Genomic DNA, 27,910 nt, shown 5'->3' with positions numbered 1-27,910 from the left:
ACTCAACTACTATAATAGTCCAGGGAATGTTTAGCATGGTAATGAAGATTTCAGAAAAAGATAAATGAAGAAACTATAAACAGAAAAGAAAAAGGAAAAGGGAAACAATATGTAACAGCAACAACATAACGCAAGCTCTTATAAAATACTCAAGAAGACTCAAAGAGGTATCACAGTTCCAATACAAGCCGTTTTGCCGTTTCAGAGAAAATTAATATATAGGCCTAAGAGTTGTTTTATGGCATAGAAATGCCATTTACCTAGTAGGAAACAATGTCTTCAACTAACAGTAACCCTTCACTATATAACATTTCCACACACAGTTGACATGTGAAGTGTTTCCTCAGATCAAAAATTCTATTGAAACAAAACTTGCCTCTCCAATTGCAGCAGAAGAGACTACAGACTAAATTGGAAGTCAGTTCCAACTGTAGATGAATTATCTCGAAGTCAATGATTATACAAGTGATGAAAAATGTATATAAATGACACATTTAGGTTATGGAACGGACAAAGGGATTAAGGTTTGATTCTCAGCTGTTGCAGGTTTCTGAATGGTGATTAACATGTTCATCCAAGGGCAAACTGTGAGGTAGCTACAGGTAGCTGGAGCAGCTTTAAATATACGGTCTCTACTACTGTGTCAGTCCTCATCCTCTTCTTCAGATGCTTCTTTGAGCCACTGCAAATATTTTTAGAATTCATAATGTGCATGCATGATTCAAGCATGACCGTAACGCAGGCAATATTAAAAAGACGAACTTTGCTTTTCTTCCCTTTTCATTGTTTACGCTAATTCCTAAATCTTTTTTCCTGAGCATTGGGGATCAGGGGGCGGGGAGAGGTTGGGATGGAATGACAAGATAGGGTAAGTAGATCAATGAATCTTCTAGGTTCCTGTGTACTACAGGCAGGTCTTCGACCTGCAAAGGTTTAAGTGCTGTAAGTACGTACCTGGATAAATTTTTCCGATTGCTTGACAAAAACCTTATCTGACTCCTCTGCTTCTTCCTTTTCAGAAGCCCAGTCAAGTATTGCTTCTTCTTGTATAATGTCCTGATCGTACAGATGATGCAAAACCTGTGGAGGGATAAAATAGAGTAACAATATTTAGATTAGATTCAATAATGGATAATTAAGTAGGTCAGAAACATTTCTTGACAAATGCACAAAAATGAATCAATGGGATTTCCCGTAGCCAAACAAATGAAGCAATTGTTTTGAAAGGCATTTCTGGGGCGCCTCGGGGCAAGGTACGCACAAAAAGTCCTAAAGTGTTGGCGAGCGTAAGAGGTGAGTGTATGCCCCAAACAGTTGGGTGTTCACCCAGGGGCAAGACACCTCATTGAAGAGGCCTATGACCAGCAATTGGTACTAGATTACGCTTTAAAATTGCTAGTACAGCTCAGAGCACACACCTCCCCCCCCCCCCCGCCCTCCAAACAAAAAGAATCAGAACTTCCTAACAGTTAATACCTATCCTATTCCCAGGTGAGCGCAAGATGTACCCTTTCTTGAGATCTTTCTCAAAGTCATGACCTCCATATATATATGCAAAAACGTTTCAAATGTAAATGTGAGCTTGTGGGGGCGACTGACCGACCATTCTCCATGTCTTCAATGAAAACTATGTTTTATGCTATCTTAAGAATGTTATTACATGCTTTTGTGAGATACATGACTCATTATTAGAAATATGAAAATAGCACCACATGTTATGTTTCATAAATGATTTGTGAATATATTTTCATGAACGATGAATATGTTTATGTTGAAAGACATGCTTTATATTTATGATATGGTTTCTATATCAACATTTCAATTGAAGTTATGGTCTTCATGCAAGATCTAAGACATTTTCCAAAGTTATGTGATGTTTCATGAAAGGAATGATATATTCAGTTATCAAGGCCATTTTAAAGAATACGTTTAAGGCCTAAAGGGGTCAAATGATATTGGAAATGTTTTTGGTAGTATCCTTAAGCCATGGAAATTGTATTTGGGCAAAAGGGACCTAAGTTTGGAAACTACACATGCTGGTGTAAGCTTGGTGCTTATGTTGCTCACAACCTTCATGTCAGATCAATACGACGTATGGTGGGATGGCTCAACCGATCGATATCCCTAGATCAGATTCACGTACGATCCATATGGTATTATGGTGAGACGGATTTCCCAGTCGAGTCGTTACCCGCGTTTGGATGCCATATTGCCCATATGGTGACTATGTACTATGTAAACGTCCATAGATGCTCCCGATTAAAGTTATAATCTATGTTATGTTATGAAGAAGGGCTAAGGCCACATGTGTAGTTTTCAAAATATGTTCAGGTCTTCAAATATTTTATGATTCATGAAGTGTTTTCATATGATTTGTTTTGTATATCTCTCGCGTGATGTTTTCTTTAAGATCTTGTCCCAGTCTTGAGTTAGGGAGTCGATGGTACATGCTAAGTACGATGTGGATGTACATGGTTGTTTGGCCATATTATTGTTTTCCTCTTGCAGGCCCAGATGGAAATTTGAGGAAGCAGATTGGTAGGCATTCGACTCTTCCAGGTTGTATGGCAAGCCCCGCTACCATACGAGTGGGTGTCTTCATGTCTGGTTATTTGTATGCATTATGTAATCATTGTCATTAAAAGCTCCATGTACATTGTGGGTCATGTAATTATGTTCAGAATAATATCATGTGTATTTGGATTATGTATAAAAGTTCAATATGATATTAGGCAAATGAGCCACATGTTTATGGTTTCAAACTATGACATTTCCGTTATCACGATGCACGCACTGTCTCTGTCTAAGTATAAAATGAATGTTGGTTTGCTCTTATGGTAAGTCTAACGCACTGAGTGCCCGTCACCGTCCTCCAGATTTTGGGGGGCGACAACAACTGCATATCTTCAGAGCCACTTACCCTTCAATGATCCTTGTTTCTCGTATTTAATGTGGAAGGCAGTAAATTGCTAATGGAGACTAAGGTGCAAAGCCTTGTCGGCAAGGGGACAAAAACAAGGGAACTTCAACTTTCTCCTGGACAACATTTTCAACTGTCGTCTCAGTAGTAGTTCAAATCAAACTAGGACATTCAGCTAGTAGTGGAATATAAGGCTCTTCGGAACATCACACATCATGTCAGCACAGCGGAAGCAAATGTATAATCAGAACTTGTGACAGTTTCATATAGGGTTTCGTTATAAGTATTATTCATATAGATTATCTTGAACACTAGCAACTTCTCTTGTTAAGACAACAAGATTGCTGATTGCCTTCCAAAATGCAAGACGGAATTAGTATTTAACCATATCAATTATTTAGTGAATTAGCAATACAGGTTGCCTAGATCTAACCCTTTGCTCTGCACATCAAACAGCTAAACAACTGGAAAGACTAATTCAATCCTCTAGATGGACTGCAAAAACAGTGCAACTTCTAGAGCGAAACAACATACCTGTACAAATAATGGAGAAAACTCCTTTGCAGACTCCAAGCACATTTCTTCAAACTTCAATATTACTTCAATCTGACAGATCCAATATCAGAATATTCACGAGAACTGAACATGCGAAGTACTTTCCAAACATCACAACTGATGGAAAAACATTACTACTAAGATTTCTAAGAACCGACATTTCTTCGGTAAGACAAAGAACCAACAGATAAGTGCCATGTTAACACACCTTTGATCAAAATTTATTTAATTAATTCTCTTCCACAACCTACATGCCTCAGGCTGGAAACTTCTTTTTTTTTTTTGCTTTTAGAGTGGTAACATCCTCATGCTGGTAATTAATTTCATTTACTTTTTTTTTCCTTGGGGGGGGGGGAGGGGGGGGAGTTGGTTCATCTACACACCTGAGTAGCAATGTATAAATAAAATACACTAACCTCTTCATCAATGCTTGGCAAGTAATATTTCAGAAGTTTTTTCCATTTTTTAACTGCGGTAGCAACATTCTTGACCAATTCAACTGGGGAAAAAAAGCATATATATGTGATGAATACACAAACTATACAACATAAGCAGAAAAAATAAGCAGAAAAATATTAGACAAATAATATAGCCACTTCCAGAAAGAAAAGAGGTTGAAGTAAATATGAAAGAAAGTGCATCTAGCTATATTCTTTATATCTTGCCAAATATTAGTGTCTGAGATTTAAGAGAAGGATGAAAATGAATAATTAAAATTCAGTATCTAAACCATATCATATTTATAGAGCAAATGCACATACATAGCAAACAACTGAACACCAGCAAAGAGTAGAAAATTAATATCAGAAACTGGAAGTGGAAGCCATAAGACCATTACCATGTTTTTTACCTTAAGAAAAGTGCCACTATTTGTAATTGGCTTATAGCTCTAAGGGCATATAGCTTCAACACTTGACATGCATATTAAATGATCTTTCAATTAAGCAACAGATCTCCATTTGGTGTTGATATCCAAGTTGAATAAGGGAATATGAATCTACACTTTAGAAAGGAATTTCTCTCTTTGATAAAGAAACAGGAAAATTAGCACCGCTCATCACAAAATGCCAAAAAACCGGCACTCAATGTCAAATTGCAATAGAAAAAGCAACCTACAGATAATTACAATTTACAACCACCTTGTGTAGTGTGAAACACAAATAGAAGGAAAACTTACTAGGTGAGTCGTGCGGAGCATCCAATGCCAATTTCATCACTGAATAAAACAAGGCACCAGCACAGTCTGCAGATGTCATATTGTATGACAACCTGCAATGAAACAGAGAAGGAACGCATAAACAATCTGAATTCCACTAGTCTGTGTACACTTTCTTCTTATGACAAAATGTTACTCCGTCTACCCTCAGAAATAAATAAGTCTTCGACCAAAATAAAGACTCCTGACAAATAACACATAGTGCATGATCTCACGAATTACTTCTGAATAAATTCAGAAATGTAAATATAACAACAATCACCAAGCCTCAAGGCCACTAGTATGTGTACACTTTCTTCCTATGACAATATGTTTCTCCGTCTATCCTCAGTAGGGGTGTGCATTCGGTTTTTCAATTCTATTTTGCACTGTTCGGTTTTGGTTTTTCGGATTAGTTTGGTTTGGTTTGGTACTCTTTTCGGTTTGGCTTTTTCCGGTTTGGTTATTCGGTTATTTGATTATGCCATACAAAATAATTTGGTTATTCGGTTATTTATATTTCATGGCGAAAAAATAAATATTATAGAGAATGAGAAGTAATATTAAATCTTTTAATAAAGTTTCTAATATTAGTCACAGGTAAATCTTTGAAAACACATTTTTAAAAAGTAACATGTCCAAACATAAAAATACAAAATCCAAACCATAATCCAAGTTCAAATGAGATTAATTCTTGCTTGCAAATATTAGAACCTGAAGAAAAAGTGAAACTTTTGATGAAAGCTTCACAATCAAAATACTACTTAGTAAAGATGAGGAATATAGGGTTATATTGTAAAGATGAAGAATAAGGCGCTATTTCCCCAGATCCTAGTACAAATAGTTCAATAAGTAAGCAAGGCTGGAAGTGATAAAACACTCAAACTCTAACTCCCACAAATGGTACTCCATGTTAAATAAAATTAATGTATATTATTGAATCTTGGGTGTGGGTCTTTTATCGAAATGGAATGGCTTTTCTTTTTCTCTTTTTATTTATTATTTATCGTTTCCGGTTTTTATTTTCTTAAATCCAAAAGCATACCAAAAAAAAAATCAAAAATTTTAATTTCTCAATCCGAAACCAAACAAAAAAACCAATCCAAACAAAATTTTCGGTTTGGTTCAGTTTAATTCGAGTAATGTACACCCCTAACCCTCAGAAATAAATAAGGACGGTGCAGAGTGGTAGCAAATGTGAAAACATACAAGAGATAAATGCAGGTTGTTGATATAAAGGCAGGCGGCCACAAATTTCCTTAGCAATATCTACGTATAATCTTGAGGCTTCCGTATTGATGTTTACGTAATACTTTCTAGAACTCAATTCATCTTCTTACATACTTTCAATTGTACTCTGCAATCTAGGGTCTAATCAGAGTAAGACAAACAACACGAGACTAGGGAATTCGACCACAGTAAGTCCGCATATACAGTGTAGAGGAGTACAATAATAAAAGGAAAGGACAAAGGCAAAGAAGCATTACACTTTCTCGCAGGAGGTAGGCATAAAAAGTACGAAGCAAACTACATACTTGAAGATGGTAAGATGTACAAAAATACTCTAAAGCAATATGATGGTAAGATGTACAAAAATACTCCATAAGAGTGAACAACGGAAGGAACACATCATTCTGGAACGATAATTGGTTAGGAAACGGAAGCTTAAAGGAAAGATACCCCGACATGTTTGGTTTAGCACAAAACCAGCATAAGACAGTAGCTGATATGAGGAGTCATCAAGGATGGGAAATCGCTCTAAGAAGACAGTTGAATGACTGGGAGATAACAAGATTAGCTGACCTTTACAAAGAGCTGGAAGCATTTAAAGGATTACAGGAAGGTTTTGATTCACTTTGGTGGAAGAGGCACAACAGAGGGGTATACCGGGTGAAGGATGCATATAAGATTTTGAATCATAATAATCAACAGGTGGACTCATGACCTTGGAAACATATATGGAAAACAAAGATTCCATACAAGGTAGCTTGCTTCACTTGGCTACTAGCAAAGAAGGCGGTATTAACCCAGGATAATCTCATAAAAAGGGGAATTTCTCTGTACTCAAGATGTTTTCTGTGCGGGGAAAATGCTGAAACTGTCACACATTTGTTTCTACATTGCAAGATTACAGACCAACTATGGAAAATCTTTATTAGTCTTAGGGGTATTTCATGGTCAATGCCATACAGGCTTAAAGATGTCCTTTATAGCTGGGAAGAAGCTGGAGCTGAAGCAACTAGTAGAGATAGATGGAGGACTGTCCCGGCTTGTATCAGGTGGACAGTTTGGAGGGAAAGGAACGCTAGATGTTTTGAAGATAGAAGCAATCCAGTGCAGAAGATCAAACTCAATTGTATTCTTCTTTTTTGTTTTTGGTGCAAACAGATTTACATAGAAGATACATTGACAATCATAGACATACTAGGATCTTGCTAGGTCTCGAATTAGAACATCTACTAATCCTCTCCATGTAAATTTGGTTTTCAGTGCAACCTATGTACTGATGTTTTTAATATATACAATAGTTACCAATTCAAAAAAAAATATGATGAGATTTTAAGTAAGAAGAACACTGAAAGAGGAGAGGAAAGCTGCTGCTTTAACCTTGCAAAGATAAACTAAACCAATTAGCACTTCAACCCTCTTTGGTTAATAGAAGCATAAATTAAGAAACTATCCAAAGGACAAGAAATGGAACTTTTGGGTGCACACTTATCACCCTACAGAATATACAGTAAGTGGAAATTCTTGTAGTAAAAATGGCATGAAATAATGCACCAACTGGAGCCAACAGGAGGGAAGAGCAAAAGTTAATTCAAGGTAAAAAGCTTTTCTCCAGACACAATATTCAAGAATATAAGATATAAATTGAGTTCTAGTCAACATACCGCAATGCATTAACTTCTAAAATTACATGGTCTTCTGTTACTTCTTCCTCTACAGCCCTTTGAAAAGTTGCTTCAACCTGCAATGACAAATGGAAAGGAGATCTTAATCTACGACACAGTTTAACGTAACTGATCAAAAATATAAGATAGTCCCATCAAAACCTACTTCTCTCTCAAAAATTACAGAGTCATCTCTAGTGTCTTCACCATCTTCATTAGAATCATTAGTGATAGAGTCAGGTCCCAGTTCTCCGGAAGGTGGAAGAAAGGCACCATCTTCATTTGATATATCTGCTTCATCATTAGTTATTTGCATGATCCCAACAAGTTTATCCACAGGAATTGGTGCAACAGAATGTCTCCATTCTTCTTCCTGCCCACCCTCACTGACTAACCATATGAAACCTACTCCACCATCACCAACCTGGAAAATCAGGATAAAGTATAAGAAAACACAACAACAAATGCATCATAATATCTTTGGCTTTTCAAACTAGATATCAGACAGGTGTGTTAGAATAACTGCTTCCATTTGTTTCTATTTTGGACACCTAAGAACAGCAACTCAAAGATCGAATTACACCTAAACGACTTCACATTGTTGCTTCACAGACCCGCACCAATGTCACAGATAAATTGGATCGGAACTTTTTATGGGATTCAACAAATACGGTAGGAAGTTCCACCTAGCCAGCTAGGAGGACGTTACATCTCCAAATAAATTGGGTTGGAAGGGGGAGGGGGTCCTTGAGGTGACAGATCTCCGATTTTTCAACAAGGCCCTGTTAAGGAAATGGTTTTAGAGATTAGGGATTGAGCAGCACATTCTGTGGAATGGGGTGGTAGCGAAAAAGTAGGGAACTGTGGAAGGGAGATGTTGAAGTAAAACTATCACATTTCCAATTAGGTTCGGATTTTGGAGGAATATTATAAAAGGATGGGGAAGACTTCATCAGCAACATAACTTTCAGGGTAGGGAATGAAAGCAGAATCAACTTTTGAAATCACAACTGATGTGGCAATGGGACTCACATTCGCGAACATTTACAATATCTTGAAGCAGAAAGAGATGACAGTCCGACATATCCGGAGATTACAAGAAGGGAGAGTTCATTGAGACATAAGGGTTAGCAGGAACCTTCCGGACTTGAAAGTATTCCAAGGTCTAGTTGAACTGCTATACAAGCAAAGTACAATTGAAGCATTGTAGTGAGTTACAAGGATTTTAGGATAAGTAAAAGTATGAGAGAATAAGTTCACTCAAGTTTAGCTCCCATAAGAAGAATGAAGTTGATGTGAGATTAGACGGGACTGTGGTTCCAAAATGCAGACAAATCAGATATCTAGGCCACAGTCTACCATGAGAAAGGCATGATAGATGAAGATGTAACACAAACTAATTAGAAGGTCGAAATGGAAAAGATATGAAGATGCTGACAAAGTGAAAGCAGATTCTATAAAACAATAGTGACATCAACAATGTTATATTGGGAGTGTCTACTGGCCACTAGAAGCCCAACATATCTACAAGATGAGTAATGGAGAAATACATGTGTTAATGTGGAGGTGTGGGCATACAAACCGGACAAGACTACAATTGATCACATCCGAGAGGGGTGCAAGAAGCTCGCCTACAAAGTCCATGTCCTATATATGCCTGATTAATATGTGCGAGAAAATGATGACTAAAGGTGCTAACAAGGGACGAGAGACCTAAAATTACATGGAGAAAAGTTGCCTGAATGACCTATAAATTCTCATTATCGATGTGAACTTAATAATTTCTCATAATCAATGCGAACTTAACTTAACCTTCAAGGACATCCGCTCTATATCTGCGAACTTAACTAAGAAGTAACCAATTGGAAAAAAGTATCCATAGAAACTACGTAGGATTATACTTAGTTATCGTTGTAATAGTTACATTCAAGTCTTGTTTTTTACAGGAGTGCATTTGGTAAAATTAGAGACTTGCATCCCAGTGTTAAAACAAGTATGAATTTTGAGAAGATCCACTTTTAAAAAAGCCTTGTTCACATTCAAGCAAGTTATTTAGCATTGTAATGAATTTGGCCCAAGTACAGTGGAAAGGATACATAGGATTTACATATCCGATGACATCAACTAATTTGGCATTGATGCGATTGGGCAGTTGATTGATTGATAGCAAATCCCAGAGATTGTCATATACTCGATGGTGAAATTATTGGCTCTGTATTTGTGTCCATGACTACTATTTAATTAGCTAAAATTGCAGAGACATTTAACTCTTGACACGAAGAATGTAGACTAGAATAAGTTATAGCAAGTGAGTGAACATAAAGTCAAACAGAAAGAAAAAAGATAAATCTCATGATAACAGTAACACCAAAGAAATAAAAATTACAGATAGAGACAAATGAAAAAAAGGCGATATAAAGTCTCTCGTATATCGAGGGAAAGTAGCAAGCCTTGAAACCAACCTCATACTCTTGCGAGTCAGGTAACTCGGTCCTCTCTTCCTCCTTCAACTCATCCAAAGTACCAGAGATAGCTGTGTATAATTCAATTTAAGGGTTTGGTAACTCATAAATTATATTAGAGAATATTAAAACCCCTACTATAATAATAACAACAACAATTTAAGAAAACACCAGAAGATACCGTTTATGAACAAGCACAAGATGCACATCTTAAGACTCTTAGTTTAATGTCTAGCAGACACGAAACTAGTTTGACTCCGCAAAACTGGGAATTACATTTGACTCAATTCCCTTCTCCAAAACCAAAATAGAAAAAGAAATTTACTTACAAGGGGCGGGCCATTAGCCCCAAGGCAGTTGGGTATGCCTACGAATTTTTTATTTTTAATATCTTTAGCAGATAAAAATATGAATATTATGGAAAATACGTAATATATATGTATATATCATAAATATACGTAACATATGTGTGTGTGTGTGTATAGAGAGAGAGAGTCCAAAATGCACAGAACTTGATTTAACTAAGCACATTAATATCTACAAACAATAATCTAACAAATTCTTCATTATAAAACAACACACCGTATATACTGAAATACTGAGAAGAAATTAAAAAATATATATTCTAGTGTGTACAAGACAGACAATCGAAGGTATAAGACGTGCTCAGGACTCATTTGGACATACAAGACAGACAATCAAAGCCTAGAGTGTACATGGAACGAACATCACCTATCAAGGTGCTTTCAAAGTACGTCACCTATCAAGGTGTTAGCCCCATGAAAAATTTAGCCCTCCATGGTCGCCTTAGGGTGTTTAGAGGCACTTCATCTCATTTTGAAGTCTCGAAATGAGTCCAATCTTTACTTTTAAAACAAAAAATGATAATAAATGGAAAACATGTTTTATGTATACTATATTGATTTGATTGTCTTTCCAAATTTTAATCTAGATTGCAAACATCCAACGCAAACCTCATAACATTGCCAGACGCCTTTCAGGTGGCCATCTAATCATATTTCTCCATGCCAAAATACTTGACCTAGTTTTGTTCCTAATACGTCCTAAATTTGAGTGTCACAACTATTGGAGATTTTGGACTTCCCTATTCTGGGAAAATCTCAAATTTAGGGGGATTAGGACGGAAACTAGGTCAAGTAATTTGGCATAGGAGTCTATGATGTTTATTTGCATGACTCGGAAACCATTCTCAAGCATAGACAAGAATTGCTTTCTTTACCATACTTCAGATCTAAGTAACAGTTTAGGAGTGCATTCTTGTTTGAAGTGCATATTTGTTTGGAAGTCCACGGGGCAAATCAGAAAGTGTAAACTAAGAGGCAAGAATGAAGCATAAAAAGGACAGTATCTCTCCACCCGGGTATCGTATACAATTTAGAAATTACGAGCCAAATTTATTATCACTGCACCAAAATACAATATAAAAGAGTCAAAAAAGTTACATGGAACTTCAGTTATCCCACTACTATTGTCAGCATATTCCAGTTCCTCGTCACTATCTTGCTTTATAGGTTGCTGAAGCAAAGATACCTTGGAGTAAGCAGGTACAAGGAAATTCCTGCCAATCACAACCTGAAGACAAAAGCATATATGCTATGATTGATTGGTTTCAAAGTATAAAAAAGCGAAAGGCTGGAATCATCAAACAGACAAAATTGTTGGTGCAGCCTAAAGCAAGGAGAAATAGGTATGTGACTGTGCAACATTGGTTTGCAACAGTTTTAAGTACAACCAAAAACCATTACAAGGAGGCAAAGGCAAATTATGAGAAAAATAATAGAAAGAACATATTGTTGTAAGCAGAAACAAGTTAAAAGTAACCGAGTGATTAAGAAACATTGATGTTTAATCAAGAATTTCAATTTGACATATGATCTCTGCCTCAATACTGATTTTGCACGGTCTAAACCCTTTAAGTTAGAAGTGCTTCTTCCATGTTCAAGTGGAATAACCCTCTACGCCACAACTCAGTTATATCAGTTTAGCATAAGATAGAAGCCTGATTTTCAGATCTGCTTTCAGTTTACTATACATCCCTTTGACGATGAGGAGTTTCCAAAGTATTGAGGAAGGTTGGAAACTCCTGATACGATTTACCATAGCTTCATTCAAACTGACCAATTTATAGACAAATAAATGCTTAAAGAAGCAGAATTTTTTTTATGAAGTAAGATGTCATATTAAAGGCATTTAAAGAAGCCGAACTAGCCTAGATCTTAGTCAAAGGCAAGAAACATATAAAAGGTAAACTGCATGTTTGGAAAGATGCGCCAAGAAAGCTTAACATGAATAATCTACTATCAGCCTCCTGAGAGATGAATGTCTTGAGGAAAAGTATACGATGCGTGAGTTGCTTAATTGAAATTCATCAAACCAGGCGTCACTAGTACATCCAGAAAAAAAGAAGCGTCTTTTCTTGTTTTGCTAATGGCACTTCAAATACCTTAAAAGACAAGACAACACCAGGCTCTAAAGCTGCTCCAGACTTCATTGTCACACCGTCACAAACTATTGAGTGCTTCAATTTGCAGCCATCTTCAATCGTAACGTTATGCCATATATAGCAACCTTCAATTGTGACATTTGACCCAATTGAGCAACCTTCCCCAACAACTGAGTTTGAAATCTCTGTGTTGTTCCCAATACTGGTTCCAGTTCCAATTACAGTAAAGGGACCGATTTTCGCTGAGCGGGATTGCTTAATTTCTGCGAAATGACAGGTAAACAACAATGTCAATAGAGTCCAAAAACTGAAGATCTACATCTGCACCATTTTTCACATAAAGGTCCATGCAGGATGATATGAGCATAAACTATCACATGTGAACAAATATCAATGAGGAATAAAGAGTGGACACAGCTAAAATACATAGTTTCCTTCATAATATCTAGTAGCGCACATATTCTAGCTTGCTCTATTATACAGCATATGTTCTAGGCTTCTAGCAGCAAAACCCTACAACTTACAAGGACATCAGATTCTATACAAAAACTACTACACCTAAATCTCAAACTAAATGGGGTCAGCTACACGAATCCTCAATGACAAGCACGTCAGATATTAAAGCAACAAAAGCCAAATCCTGCAAAGAGCAAAACCCATTAGATTACCGTATTTTTTGAAGCCATTACGTGTCCTTTAAAATTCCATCCATCAGTCTTGTTCAGTAGCTAAGTTAGCCACAGCTTTGAAATTGATATTCAATAAAAAAAAAACTCGTGTATACAATCCATCTACCAAAAAGTAGAGAATACCAAATATTGATATTCAATATTTCCAAAATCTCAATCATAAGTTAATAGCAACATGTTCTAGTATGCGAGAAGATAAGATGGAGTCGGTCCTAACCAGGTGCTCGATACATGCCCTGCCTTTCCAATTTAGTAGCAGAATTTCCAAAAAAATGGACATCAGGCACCAAGGGATATGTCCATCTCTGAATTATGTCCTTGCTAATGGTGTCATAACTTCTATAGTTATCAATTCTTGCCGCATAACTTGAATGAATTTCATGGGTGTAGATTTTATAACCCATAATCTGAAAGAAAAAGTAAGTTGAGAATAAAGAGATGGATGTACAGAGCAAGAAGAGATGCTCACCTGCACAAACATGGCGACAGATTTCAATTGATATATTAATACCTAAAGAAGCTGACCATGAAAGATGGATAGTACCACGCTTCAATTGAAGGAAAGCGTATACTACACAATTTCTCTTTTCTGCCTTTTAATTACATGACATAGTACATATTAGGTATCTTTTGCTCAACACAAAGAAATCAGACACATTTAGACCTTATAAAAAGAAGGGAGAATTTAGGTGGAAGAGAAGGAAAAATTGAGCATTCATGAGTCTCCAATTTGTAACATACTTCAGAGTTCACAAGCCAAAAGACATTCAAATCATGTTTCCAGGTCCAACATAAGATACGCTAACACCAAAATGTGTTTTGTCAATTGTGATTTGTGAGAGAGGGACAGAGACATTCTACAAGTGAACGATATATATTTTTTTTATAAAGTAAATAACTAATTAGGACAACTCTTGTATAAAAGCAGTGTACTAAAAGGCGAACAACCTACACAGGAATATGATCCTCTACAAATGACAGACAATCTCCCATACAAACAGGAACTTCTATGGGTGCACCAAAAGCTGACTAAGAAAAATACGCCATTCCATGAATGTATAAAATCATTTTCTATCCCCTTAAAAGATTTCATGCTTCTCCTTCCACAAGACCCACATTATGGCTAAGGGGGGACAATTTTCCATGCTCTGCATTTACTTTTCCTTCTAAAGCTCAAGCTATGTAACATGTCCTTCACTGAACCAGGCACCATTAACCACATCCTAAACCAGTAATACAACCCACATAGACGAACCACTTGACAATGCAATAATACGTCATCAACAGTTTTGCTTGAACATCTACACATAAAGCACCAACTAACGTATATAATCCTCCTCAAATTCTCAACTATCAGATCGCCCTCCCCCTGCTTCCAACCAGGCGAAGAAATACACCTCCTAGGCACTCTAGGCATCCAAACTGAAACAAGAGGGAAGCCTGACGCCTACCTCACCAAAAGATTTTGGTAGTATGATTTTTACTAAGAATGTACCATCATTTCTCGCCCCCACTTCCACGAGCCCAAGCTAGTGAATGAAGTGTTTTGTTTGTAGAGTATTTTCACCAAACTCTAAACTTGTAAATCCCTTCTAAATCTCAGGACCTAGTAAATGTCTCCCTCTTATGCACTTTGAATCTATTGCATGCTCATCTCTCTCTAGCTCGAGATCTATATAAATAAAGAAAATATACTCAGTCTGTCTTAAGCTAAAACTTTCAGGAGCCCAACTACATTAGATGCACTTGACTATGTTTCCACTTCTTTAAGTCGTAAATTGCAAGAGGTACACTGACATTCTTTCTTTAAATGAGTAAGCTATTGTGAGTAGTATCAAAAGGTAAAACTATTTGAAGCACATTCATTTATTAGTCAAGTCTCCAACACGCCTCCTCACATAAGTTCCAACACGTCTCCTCACATAAGGACCAGATTCTTTTCAATCGTTCCATACACATGAAAGGTGTCGGTAATACTCGAATACAACACCTCTACGTACTCTCATACTATGTGAAAGAACATAAGAATCCAACTAAACTTTAACAATTGTGGAATATGCTAAAGGCCTTTGTATACCTTCTTATGTATTATTCTACACCAGATGTGGGTCATTATAGATTTCTAACCCCCTTCCTCACGCACGTAGAACACAATTTTAGAATTTAAACATGAACTAAAGTGTTCATGAGCTTACGGGCAAGAGAACGGGTTCATCAAAATTGGATACAATACAATGTTGGATTATATATACCACTTGATTTAATAGTTTAAATTGTTATGAAATGAACATATTTATTTATTTACTTAGTCCAACAAAGTGCAAAAATTATGACATATAACTAATTCATCTGTTACACATAGCAAAAATTTACAAATGAAGATATTGACGCCCTGCATAGACCATTCACAACCAATTGTAAGATTATAGGATCAAACTGCACTTGGAACATTTTTTCCAATGCACACTTGGAATTGTTTTTTGGTTTGACCTTACTCTCTTTTTTCTTGGGACTAGCACAGCATTGCTCAAAAGAAGTAGTATAAAATACAAACGGAAATACATACATCATCGACGAGCAACCCCTTGACAAAATCACGCCGCAAATGTTGATAGTCAAAATTATCAGTGAAAAGACTTAAAACTTCTGGGGAGCAGATGTCAATGTAACAATCCTGCAACCAACGCACCAATCATTAATCACAAGAATAAATAGAAAGAAATGACAATAACTAGAAGCCTTCTCCAAAACAAGATAATGGAAGGAAATAGCATCATATGTGAGGAGTAAGCAATGAAATCCAAAACCACAAAATAGATAGCAATTAACTACAAGAAACTAGGCTTTTCTTACTAGTCATCTGTTAATGAAGGCATTTACTAGGAAAGAAGCAACCATACATTGAAAAACATAGCAAATAACAAATAAGATTAGAATAGTGAAAAAAGGAAAGTTAACAAAACTCACCAGATGCGATACCTAAACTATGTTAAACTCTACCAGTTGTTGTTGAGCAAAAAAAGCATATAAACCACAAATATTTGAGTATTGCAATTAAAACCAGATCATGCAACACACCTTTACAAGAACATTGCTGAAACTAGCAGCTCACTAGCAACAATACAACAAGAGTAACTAAACAAACCTGCTTGTCATTCTGAAGGGAAATGGATGTATCAGTAAGCAATGCCTTATCAAGAGACAAATATCCTTTTAAATTATCTCCCCTGTCTTCATAATACAGCAGCTGCTTACTCTCTGGATCAATTACCATGAACAGCTCTTCAGTTCCAAGACGAGATTGGCGAGTTATAGGTGAAGGCTTTGATTGTTTAATCACCATGGTCATTACAGCATTACTATCCTTTCTTCGTCTCTCCTTATGTTCCTTAAGTGCCTGTGAGAGTGACATGTTGCTCACAGTATCTCCACTGACGAGGATAAAATCACCGCGTATCTTCAAAATCCCACAATTTATGTTAGCTAATCACATTGACAAAAGATTACTCCAAATTCAACAATATTTAAGTCACAAATTTAAGCAAACAGAGAAAAGTGAATGCAAAGAGGACAGCACAACATCTTCCTCATCTCCGAGAACAAACATGGACTGCACACAAATGCTTAAGGCCTGATTTAATTCTCTTCTCTTTTCTATAATGGTGGTGTTAGGACCAACTTGTGCATACCTCAGCTATTTTACCAGGCACCTACTACTTCCCACCAGCACAAGCACCGGGTAACTCTATCCACCAAGGCTAATATGGATAGGAAGAAATCACCTTAAAATTTTTTGCCTTTACTAAGTTTGGAACCCTGGTCTCCCATGGTTTCATCTCTTGTCTGATTCATTTTACAACTCTATTTCCTAAGAAAACAATTTTTGCATCATGAATTGCCAAAACACAACTTCATAATGATTAATTTAGGAATCCAACCAAGTCCAGTTCGGATAAAGTCATTCAAGATTAAGCATTGATACAGCTATCTTCACAGAAACATCTTCATATATGCCCACCCAAAGAAAGGGAAAAACATCAAGAACCAAGTATGCTCTTGCTTTTCTATTTCCCATTTTGATAGAAGTCATTAGAGAGAAAGTGTCTGTAGAGTTTAAAGAGAATATGCTCATTGCCTCATGACCATCTTTAAATCACTAGTGCCACAAAAGACAACAACAACAACAATAACAACCCAGTATAATCCCACTTAGTGGGGTCTGGGGAGGGTAGTGTGTACGCAGACCTTACCCCTACCCTGGGGTAGAGAGGTTGTTTCCAAATAGACCCTCGGCATCTTTCCCTCCGAAAACTTCTCACCTTGCTCTTGGGGAGACTCGAACTCACAACTTCTTGGTTGGAAGTGGAGGTTGCTTACCATCAGAGCAACCCCTCTTGTCCCTGATCTACAATTTGCACATCTATTGTTCCTTGCTCCAAATGGTTTGTGCATCAAGCGAAAAGCTACTCATTTTGTCCCAAAAGAATGGCAATATAATTATTTGGGGAATGGGGAGTCCAATAAAATTCTTACTACAAAATTCTCAAACATTTATAAATGCCTTTAACATGAAATTCGATCTCTGTTTTAAAAGGCAGAATTGGGACTCGCCCCGGGGCGGAGCACTCGTAAAACGCCCCTGGGCTTATGTGTGGGGCTTAGTTCCGTGAGACTTACGCCTCGGCCGTCAGGGCTTACGTCCCAGACACGCCCAACGCCCAGCGTATTGGGCTTGCCTAATAGAACTTTATGCAATTGTGTGTAACGAACCTTGCAAATCCTCAAATTTTCTTAATAAATCATTGACTATTCAAAATTACTTTTTTCTTAATCAGTAAATTAAGAGTATTTTATGTCATAATTAAAATTAAAATTATTCCACGTTATCCACTAAGACTGCTATGATAATAAATTTTAAATAAATCTTTCATTTAAAATTATTTATTTATTAACTTTTGTTATGTCTTTATTATATAATAGTCCATATTTTTTTTTTAATAATTATTTTCCCAAATATTATTTTTTTCACGTTTACGAGATACAATACTTATTAATTTAATAGTCCAGTATTAGTTAGTAACTATTTACAAATAATTAGTTATCATGGTATGGTATGGTGAATTATATGTCACTTTATTAACTTGTTGAAACTTAAAAATAAATTATGCTAGAGAATCATATTTAAATCGTGAATTATATTTTTACATAAATTCTCTTTCAAATAGAAAGCATATTAATTAAAAGGAGTATTTAAAAAAATATCAAATTATAATATCAAAATTCTTTCAAAATTCAATACTCCTTAAGAGATACAGATAAGATTTCGCATCGAATATATTACCTTTGTTGTTTGAGTTGCAACGACATTGCAGCTAATTTGCATATTATGATATATGTCATACTTTTTATATTATTCATAGTTAAATTTTATTTTTTAAATTCTTTAAATAGATTTTTTATTATAATTTTTTGATTTTAATGTAATTTTTATTAATATTTTTTTATTTTATACTATATTAAAATTCTTGAAATTAGTAAAATTTAAAGATCCGTGGGACTTACGCCCTGTGTCTTTAGGGCTTACGCCTCGCCTCGTCAGAGGTAAAACGCCCCGCCTCACGCCCCCGCCTTTTAAAACATTGAATCTGATTTATAGAATTTAAAGATTATCAATCGATATCCGTATTCAATACTGAAATTTAGATAGCGTTAACTCGGCATACCCGGACCTGGCCAATTTCAAGTTTGGATGGAGAAAGTAATATAATAATTACATTTCAAACATTGAGAGCAATTCGCTTTTGGTAACAAGAAAATCCCCTGTGAGTTAGCTGACTCAACCCGGTTGGTCCGTAGGTTTGAACATCAGGGGAGTATGGCCACGCTTCTCTATCCTACTCCCACTTAAATACTAGGTTTCAGTCAGCGATAGAGTTTAAACTCATGATGTGCGCCCAATCCACACATCTTGCAGATCGTCCTTACCACTGAACCAAAACCATGAGCCCCATACATGTGAGGAATTGGTGACATTGCAGTGAGAGTAAAATCTCTAGGTGAAATAGAGCAAGCTAGCTGACCAGTTGTTAAAGGAACTTAAACACATGCATCTTTTTGTAGAAGAACACATAACTGAGATGTTACAATATTTGAGCAAGGACAATATGGATCATAAACTACTAGAAGAGCATATTACTCATGCTTGTTTAGTGAGCATACTGTCGTGTATCCGATACCTTGGATGAAAGCTTATTGATCATCCAGAATTTGAGTATTCTCCCCTATGCTCTCAATCATTCTTTTCTAATCTTTCAAAAACCAGGTTTTGATTTCCACCAAAACTTGTTGGTGCAAGTTTTATCCTAGTTGTTAACCAAGAACCACGGGGTAACTAAGGAAACCACTTATTTTTGTTGTACTACTTCCACATTTTACTTTTCCCACATAAATACTTTACTTTAACACCAGAGATAGCTGTAAAATAGATTATCCCTGTCACTTCTCTGTGACAGAGGTAATCACTATTGCATGGGTAGCTACTGACAATGTAAATGTGACTATAATGTTTACCAATCTTTCACCCTATTCTTTTTTTAATAAGGTAATGTAAATATCATTATTAATGTACCAAGAAGGTACTGCAAACATACAAAACTACAGCACAGCTGAAGCTGTTACAATTTCAAAACTTCTATAAAATCCATGTACTGATACATATCAAAAAAGAAAACATGTACAGATCTAAATCTTTCACCCTATTAGAATAGGGTAACTGTCTAACATTAAAAATATTACCCACCTACCGCAAGGGCTTTGGTTTAGTGGTAAGACTGCAGTACCTGATTGTCAGTTACGCGCACGTTAAGAGTTCAAACCTTGCGGTAGACAAAAGCTTGGTATTTAAGTGGTGAAGGGTAGAAGGGCGAGTCTATTATCCACCGAGTTTCAAACCATGTGGCACCCACTCTCAACGATTTCTCGGTTATAAAATAGAAAAAGATTTTCCACCCATACTAGCAGCTTTTTGTACTTTTCAAAGTAGGAATCTCTTGACCCTAACTACAAGAACGTCTCAAAAAAAGGTTAGGCTTTCTTTCACACTCCTGCCCCATTCGAACCATCACAAGATTCCTTCAAATTATACTTGTTCATGTCACCTGTCAAGAGAATTTTGGTATGGCATCTCTGCTAAAATGAAATCCTATTTATTCTGACTAATAAAATGCCTAGTTCTGTTTCTATGTTGTTAATGTGTGCTCAAGTCATCTAAAGATACATACTTAAATACCACTGTTTCCCAAGCTGACGTACACTATCAAGACAGAAAACATGACTGAAGCTCAGATTGTTTAGAAATAAAATTGATAAAAAGCTCAGACTCAAATTAACAAGTTAAAGACTACCTTATTTGATCACATCGCATAAATGCAATAAGGTTAACTAGTAGTATTTTCCACACTTCTCAAACACAAAAACATAGTAGTAACAATTTATCCAACCCTAAGGCATCTATATGGTAACTAAGAGTCAGTTTGGATTGGCTTAAAAAAAGTGATTTTTCAGCAGAAATAGCTTTTGAGCCAAAAAGCAATAAGTTGAGGTTGCCCAGCTTATTGCTTTTGGCTTGTTTTAAGCACTTTTTAACTTATTTCAAGCACTTTTTAATTTTGCCGAACACCGAAAAAAAGCTAAAAAGAGCTTAAAAGTCAATCCAAACACCCTCTAAGTAATGACCAATAGGATGCCACTTGTGTGATAAAGTCTAAGGCGTTAGGATTAAACTTCTCTTTTACCATTTCCCTTATTTTCCTGTACCTCTTTTTTTTGGAACAAAATCCCTAATTTCCATTTGATCCTAGAAAGATCTAGAAAGATCATGGACTGTATAAGAAAATAACTTGAGAACCATAAGATAAAATGTACTGTTTTCTGTTCAAGAAGTACGATAAACTGTTAAAATCAATTAACAGAGTTTTTAATTTGAGGGGAGGATGGCAACTGGATATGCAAATGTCATTACATACCACATGTTGCTCATAGATGGAGCGCAAAGCATCTCCAGCACTAATAGCATTGTGTGATTCAATCGTTGTGACTGAAAAGTTTGGTTGGGCAAACCAATTGGAGTTATCCAAATAATCAATCACTTGCTTAGAATGAGCAGAACAGAAAACAAAAACTTCTTCCACACCAGCTGATTCAAGCCATGCCAAGGTATAATCTATCATAGGGGCATTCACCAATGGTAGCAGTACCTGTAACGCAAAAACCATTGAACTGTAGTAAATACTAGTAACAATACATGTGCCAAAACATATACTTGGAATTTGCTTTAACAATTAATGTTGTTCATACAATTAGGACTGTCACAATTCCATGGAATGAAATTTCATTCCTTGAAGATTGAAAATCCTAAAGTAAGCTCTTGCTCAATAAAATAGGACAAACAAACAAGACAAATACGTCTAACATGTACTCCTATTTATCATTAACCCGATTAAGATAGTAATAAAAACGACAAAAGGAAAAGCGGGTAAGCGTATTGAAGCTTACTTTGGGACGTTCAAGAGTGATGGGTCGGAACTTAGTGGTGAAACTATCGGCCAAAACAATAGCCTGCAACGGGGTACGAGCCAATTCCTCTTCAGCATCATCTGCTCCCCCCATTCCTCCTCCTTTGCTTCCTCCTTTCTTTGCCACCATTGCAGTGCGTGTGTGTGTGAGTATGGGTCTACAAGGGGGTTTGAGAATATTTTTCGCTTGTGAAACCCTCGCCTTTCGGTTCTAAAAAAGTAATACCTCTCTTCAGTTGCGTAGAAGTTTGAGCTGATTTGGGTTCGATGCTCAAAATCAATGTCGGGTTAACCGGGAGTAGGCTATTTGGAACCGGGCTATCAATAGTATGTTACTAGGAGTACTCTTAAATTTTTTATCACATATGTCGTTGATTAGACACGAAATTTTAAAAAAATAAAAATAGAAAAATATCAATTCAGTGAAATTACACTCGTGGGTATAGAGTGTATGCATACTTTGCCCCTATCCGGAGGAATAGAGAGGCTATTTTTGGGAGACCCTCGACTCAGAGACAATAGATCTGTGACAATAACAGAAACCAGAAAACTAATCATATATAAATGAGAAAAAACCTTTGAAAAATAGCATTATTAATTATTCGAAAGATGTATTTGTATTACATCTCTTTATTTTCACTGTCTCGATTCGATTTTGAAGCCGAATAATTTTGATAGCTTGCGGTCTTAGATAATGAGGATAATGATCGTCACGTGGACCTATATAAGAAGTTAAAACAATTCTTTCATGTAAAATAATTTATTTAATTTTTAATTTTTTAGTTCGGTCACAGTAAATTTATGTCTTTTGTCATTAAAAAAGAATATTTCTTTTGTCGATTGGACTTGAGAACATTTTGGCGCAAGCAGTCATGTAGCCATGTATTTTATGATTTGTTTCATAGTATATTCTAACTCCTAACAAATATATTTTTTTAATTTGCATGCAGTAAGAATATAATTTGATTATTCATTGTACGATCATGCATGTTTTGAATATTCTTGGCTCATTGTTTTGGATAAAATTAGCAAATAAGTATATTTTTATAATTTTCTAAATTTTGAGTACCCGCACAGAAAATAAAGCTACATATCAATTGTGAGAGTATTTCATATCAATAATATTTTGAATGAGCAACCCGGTTGCTTTGTATATTGTTACTTTGTGTCTACTTTTGGAGCATCCTCCTAAAAGAATCATCAATGATATTTAAATAATGATAATGATAATAATAATAATAATAATAATAATAATAATTAAACAAGTAAACTTTTGTAGTATTACTTCGCGTTGATGATGGCAAGGTTTTGTGGTGTTAGTTTTTTTGTGGCTCTTTAGCTTCGCTTGAGGGGTTGGTCTGATGGTGTGATGATCCAAAAGGTCATCACTTGCTTTAAATTAAATTTCGTATTCTGGGGCCTTGAAAAATCTCATTTAAAGTCACCTCGATTTGCGTGCACAGTCCGAGTGCTTAGCCGGAAAGTTTAAATATGAAATTCTATGAAAAATGATAAAATTTGATTATAAAATGAGTTAATTTGACTTCGGTCAACGTTTTGGGGAAACGGACCCGGACCCGTGATTTGACGGTCCCGGAGGATTCGTAGGATAATATGGGACTTGAGCGTATGCCCGGAATCGAATTCCGAGGTCCCAAGCCCGAGAAATAAATTTTTTAAAAGAAATTGTTTTCTGAAACTGTTTAAGAAAAATTGAAATAAAATTTGCTTAGAACATGATGGTATCGGGCCCGTATTTTGGTTCTGGCGCCCTGTACAGGTTTTATATATAGTTTAAGTCATTTCTGTAAAGTTTGGTTGAAAACGGACGTCGTTTGACGTGATTCGGACCTAAATTGCTAAATTTGATACTTGATGAAGTTTGAGAAAAAGTTCTTGATTTTGAGGTTTGATTCATTGTTATTGAGGTTATTTTGGCGATTTGATCGCACGGATAAGTTCGTATTATGTTGTTGAGTTAGTACATGTGCTTGGTTTGGAGTTATTTCGGGTAGGTTCCGGGATGTTTTATGCTTAAAACCAAAAGTTGCAAGTCTCTGAACCCCACCAGTGCGGTCTGCGGTCGACCTTGTGCGGTGCGCGGTGAAGGCTGTGCGGTCCGCACAGGGGGTCTGAGAGGGGTATAAATAGACGGGATTTTCAGTCATTTTTCATTTTTCAAAACACCAAAAACATAAGAGACGATTTTTCAAACAACCTTCCTTCTCCAAATCAACTGTAAGTCGTTTTTAACTAGTTTTCTTCAATCATTAACATCTTTTAACATGATTTCAACTTCAAATCAATGATTTTCATAGGGGAAATTGGGTGGTTTGGGTAGAACCTAAGTTTTCCAAAAATCGGGGATTTGGACCTCGATTTGAGGTCCGATTTTAAAACAAATCATATATTTGGGTTCGTAGGGGAATGTGTAATCGGGTTTTGGTTCGAACCTCGGGTTTTGACCATGTGGGCCCGGGGGCGATTTTTGACTTTTGGATAAAACTTTGGAAAAACTCATTTTCATGCATTGGGGTTGATTCATTTAGCGTTTATTGATGTAATTAAGTAATTTATGTCCAGATACGAGCGAATTGGCAGTGGAATCAAGGGGTAAAGCTATAATTGAAGCTTGAGTTGTGTTCGAGGCATCGAGGTAAGTGTTTGGTCTAACCTTAGCTTGAGGGATTAGGAGTTGTGTCCTATTTGCTATTTGTTTCTTGTTGAGTACGATGTATAGGCATGGTGACGAGTATCTATGCGTTGGTGTCAAGCGTGTTCCTTGCGCTTTTTATGGGGCGGTGATGAAGTTGGACCAATACTTGCAACATGTTTCTTCTTACATTGAAGCTCGAGTGTGACCTATGAACATTGAGGAGCGTTGACTCCAGTTGTATAACAAATTGTGAAAGTATAAGTGATAATCGAAACTCTAGAGCATTGGCTCGAGTTGTGAAGTAAATTGTGAAGTAAAAGCGAGAAAGAGAAGAGATCATTGTATTGCCCCCTTACAGGGCCATTGTTGAGTTGAGATTCCCTTTCATTGTGTTCTTAATTGATACTACGGACTCTTAGGTTGATGATTCTTCGTGTTAGGTGTTGTAACAAGTTTAGTTATAGCTGAGGTAGTTAGATGTTGAAACTAGTCGAGTTATAGTTGAGATAGTTAGATGTTGGAACAAGTTTGGTTATGGTTGTTTCTCCCTTGCCGGGACGTATATACTTGTACTGTTGAGTTCCCTTGTCGGGATAGTGTAGTCTATTGTTCCCTTGCCGGGATAGTGTAGTCTATTTTTGATCCCTTGCCAGGACAGTTAACTATGACTATTGATGACTGTATATTTGGAACGGGTTGCGCGCCGCAATATTTTTAGATATTATATTGGATCGGGTTGCACGTCGCAACAGTTATATATGTGGATCGGATTGCACGTCGCAACAGATATTATATTGGATCGGGTTGCACGCCGCAACATATATTATATTGGATCGGGTTGCACGCCGCAACAGATATTATATTGGATCGGGTTGCACGCCGCAATAGTTATATATGTGGATCAGGTTGCACGCCGCAACAATGTTAAACGATAAGGGGTCGGGTTGCGCGCTGCAATAGAATTGTCATTGTATTGATTGTAGACATCGAGTGTTCTTTCATACTTTATTAAGTTTCTGATAGAATTGATATGTTTCCCCGAAGCATGTTCCCCCTCCCCTTTAAACTGTTATTACCTGTTTATATTTCCGTTGTATATTTTATAACTGCACAGGTTTATCTGGAGTCTAGTCCTAGCCTCGTCACTACCTCGTCGGGGTTAGGCCAGACACTTACCAACACATGAGGTCGGTTGTGCTGATACTACATTCTGCACTCTGTGCAGATACTGGAGCGGCACTTGATCAGCAGCAGTAGGGGAGCCAGCCTTCAGTCCACCGAGACACCGAGATAGTCTTGCAGGCGTCCGCAGGCCCGACGTCTCCTCTATCTTATTTATATTCTGTTATCTCAAGTATTCGAGACAAACAGTGTTATATTTCTTTCAAACGGTTGTATTTAGTACTCTTAGTAGTCCGTGGATGTTGTGACACCAGGTTCTGGATAGAGGCGTGTATTGACTTTCGAAACATTCTAGTTTTATATTTATTTAAGATTTCCGCTAAATTTCATATTCCGCTATTATTTAGCTGTTTAGTTCCTTGTTAATCTAATTGGTAAGAAGTTTTAAAATAAAGTAGTTAATGATTTCTAAGTTCATGGCTTACCTAGCTTCTACGAGTAGGCGCCATCATGACTCCCGAGAGTGGGGAATCCGGATCATGACAGATGGTAAGCAACCTCCACTTCCAACCAAGAGGTTGTGAGTTCGAGTCTCTCCAAGAGCAAGGTGAGAAGTTTTTGGAGGGAAGGATGACGAGGATCTATTTGGAAATAGTCTCTCTACCTCAGGGTAGGGGTAAAGTCTGCGTACACACTACCCTCCCCAAACCCCACTAAGTGATATTATACTGGGTTGTTGTTGTTGTTGTTGTTTAGCTTCGCTTGAGATTTGCAGCTTTAAAGGGTTTGTTATATTGCCTAGCGAAGAGAGAAAATCTAAGTTGAGGGATTTATTATACATTGCAGTCTTAAATTAGGCTAAGTATTAATTGAAGTTGATTTGAAAATTTTAAATATTAGGAAGTTAATTTAAATTACAATTTAATCCCTTGTAAAATCTATTTCTAGAGGGTAAAAAAGACGAATGACATTTCGCTAAGGACCTTTGTGCTTTTAGTGTCTCAAGGTACGCACGATGTGCATGTGTACCTCGTATCGGTGAGTACCAATTTATTTAAAAATTATGCTTGAGTTATAAATAAAAGTGTAAGTTCCTGAGGATGATCATGAACTTTGATAGTGTATAATTAACTCAATCAAGAAAAAATAGTCTCACAAAAATTCTCAATTATTAGTCAATAATTCAACTTAGAATTTGTTCCAATTTTATAATGTTATAATTTCACTTCTACAAATAATCATGTTTCCTTTTCAGCTTGAGCAAGAACACATAACTCTTGAAAACTTATATAGTATTGAAGAATAGTATTTAAAATATATTAATATGCAACTAATAATTTTGAATGTCAAATGAATACAAAATCAATGTGCAATAAAAATGAGAATCATAAATATAAGAACTTAATTCAAATATGAAGAATTTAATAAATAAAATTTCATTTAATCTCAAAATATTACGGAATAAATATTAGAAAAACAATATTAAAGAATTATAGTAATGTCACGACCCAAATTGAAGGGCCACGATGGGCACCCGATACCTTACTCAATTGAGTACAAACGTAACATATCTTTCTTATTGTACCATCGTGATAAATGGGCCAAAAGGGCCCTTATGAAATCTCTGGAATGAAACATAAGGGAATACTAGACATATGACGACCCAACATAATATAGAAACTTATACATGTGACATACTGGCCTATAAGACCGACATGATCATTCGTAAACTCAAAACATAGGCCGACAAGGTCATACAAGTATCCATATACATGACATCTGTCTACAAGCCTCTAAAAATATATAAACGTCATAAAGATCGGGACAGGGCCCCGCCATACCAATCTATACATATCCAAAACATACTGACCAAATAGGCAACTCCAGAGCAAGTGGAGTGCACCAACACCTTCAGTTGAGCTAATAGCCTACTAGGAGGACTGTCAACCTATCTATCGGGACATGCGGGCATGAAACGCAGCATCCCCAGGCAAGAGGGATGTTAGTATATATAAAGTACCGAGTATGTAAGGCATAAAAGCAGTATATAAAAGATATGAAAGAAACATAGAGTAAAGAACTCAACCTATAAGTCTGAATAGCTCTGTGAATCATGAAACGTTTAGAGTGTCATGAATATGCGTATAAATGTCATATCATGCATAGGTATATGCGTACATAACATCATCAAGCCTTTGAGGGCATCCCATCATATCATCTCGGCCTCTATGGGTGAAATCATCATCGTGTACCAGTTGATCAGGTGGTGGTGCGTTTATAATACCATAACCTTTACCCATACCCCATATACATATATTATATGCGTATATAACGTCATCTGGTCATGGGATAATATACATGTATAAATGAATGCAATGCATAA

General features: G+C 36.4%; 1 protein-coding gene across 1 annotated transcript; it reads right to left on the bottom strand.

Moving 5' to 3' along the window:
* Positions 1-112: 112 nt before the first annotated feature.
* Positions 113-22,284, bottom strand: LOC107830039 (uncharacterized). The gene is made up of 15 exons (XM_016657520.2): positions 21,730-22,284; positions 21,201-21,431; positions 16,322-16,633; positions 15,743-15,850; positions 13,394-13,583; positions 12,488-12,750; positions 11,487-11,616; positions 10,024-10,094; positions 7,728-7,985; positions 7,562-7,638; positions 4,653-4,744; positions 3,892-3,974; positions 3,455-3,526; positions 955-1,080; positions 113-682 (listed from the first exon to the last, which is right to left on the bottom strand). Exons 1-15 carry the CDS (start codon positions 21,877-21,879, stop codon positions 644-646), a joined length of 2,202 nt encoding a protein of 733 aa, XP_016513006.1. The 5' UTR covers positions 21,880-22,284; the 3' UTR covers positions 113-643.
* Positions 22,285-27,910: the final 5,626 nt, after the last annotated feature.

Source organism: Nicotiana tabacum, chromosome 7 (genome assembly GCF_000715075.1).
Source record: "Nicotiana tabacum cultivar K326 chromosome 7, ASM71507v2, whole genome shotgun sequence".
NCBI classification, from domain to species: domain Eukaryota; kingdom Viridiplantae; phylum Streptophyta; class Magnoliopsida; order Solanales; family Solanaceae; genus Nicotiana; species Nicotiana tabacum.
The sequence above is the reverse complement of the archived record's forward strand: the minus strand, read 5'-3'. Positions and strand labels throughout refer to the sequence as shown.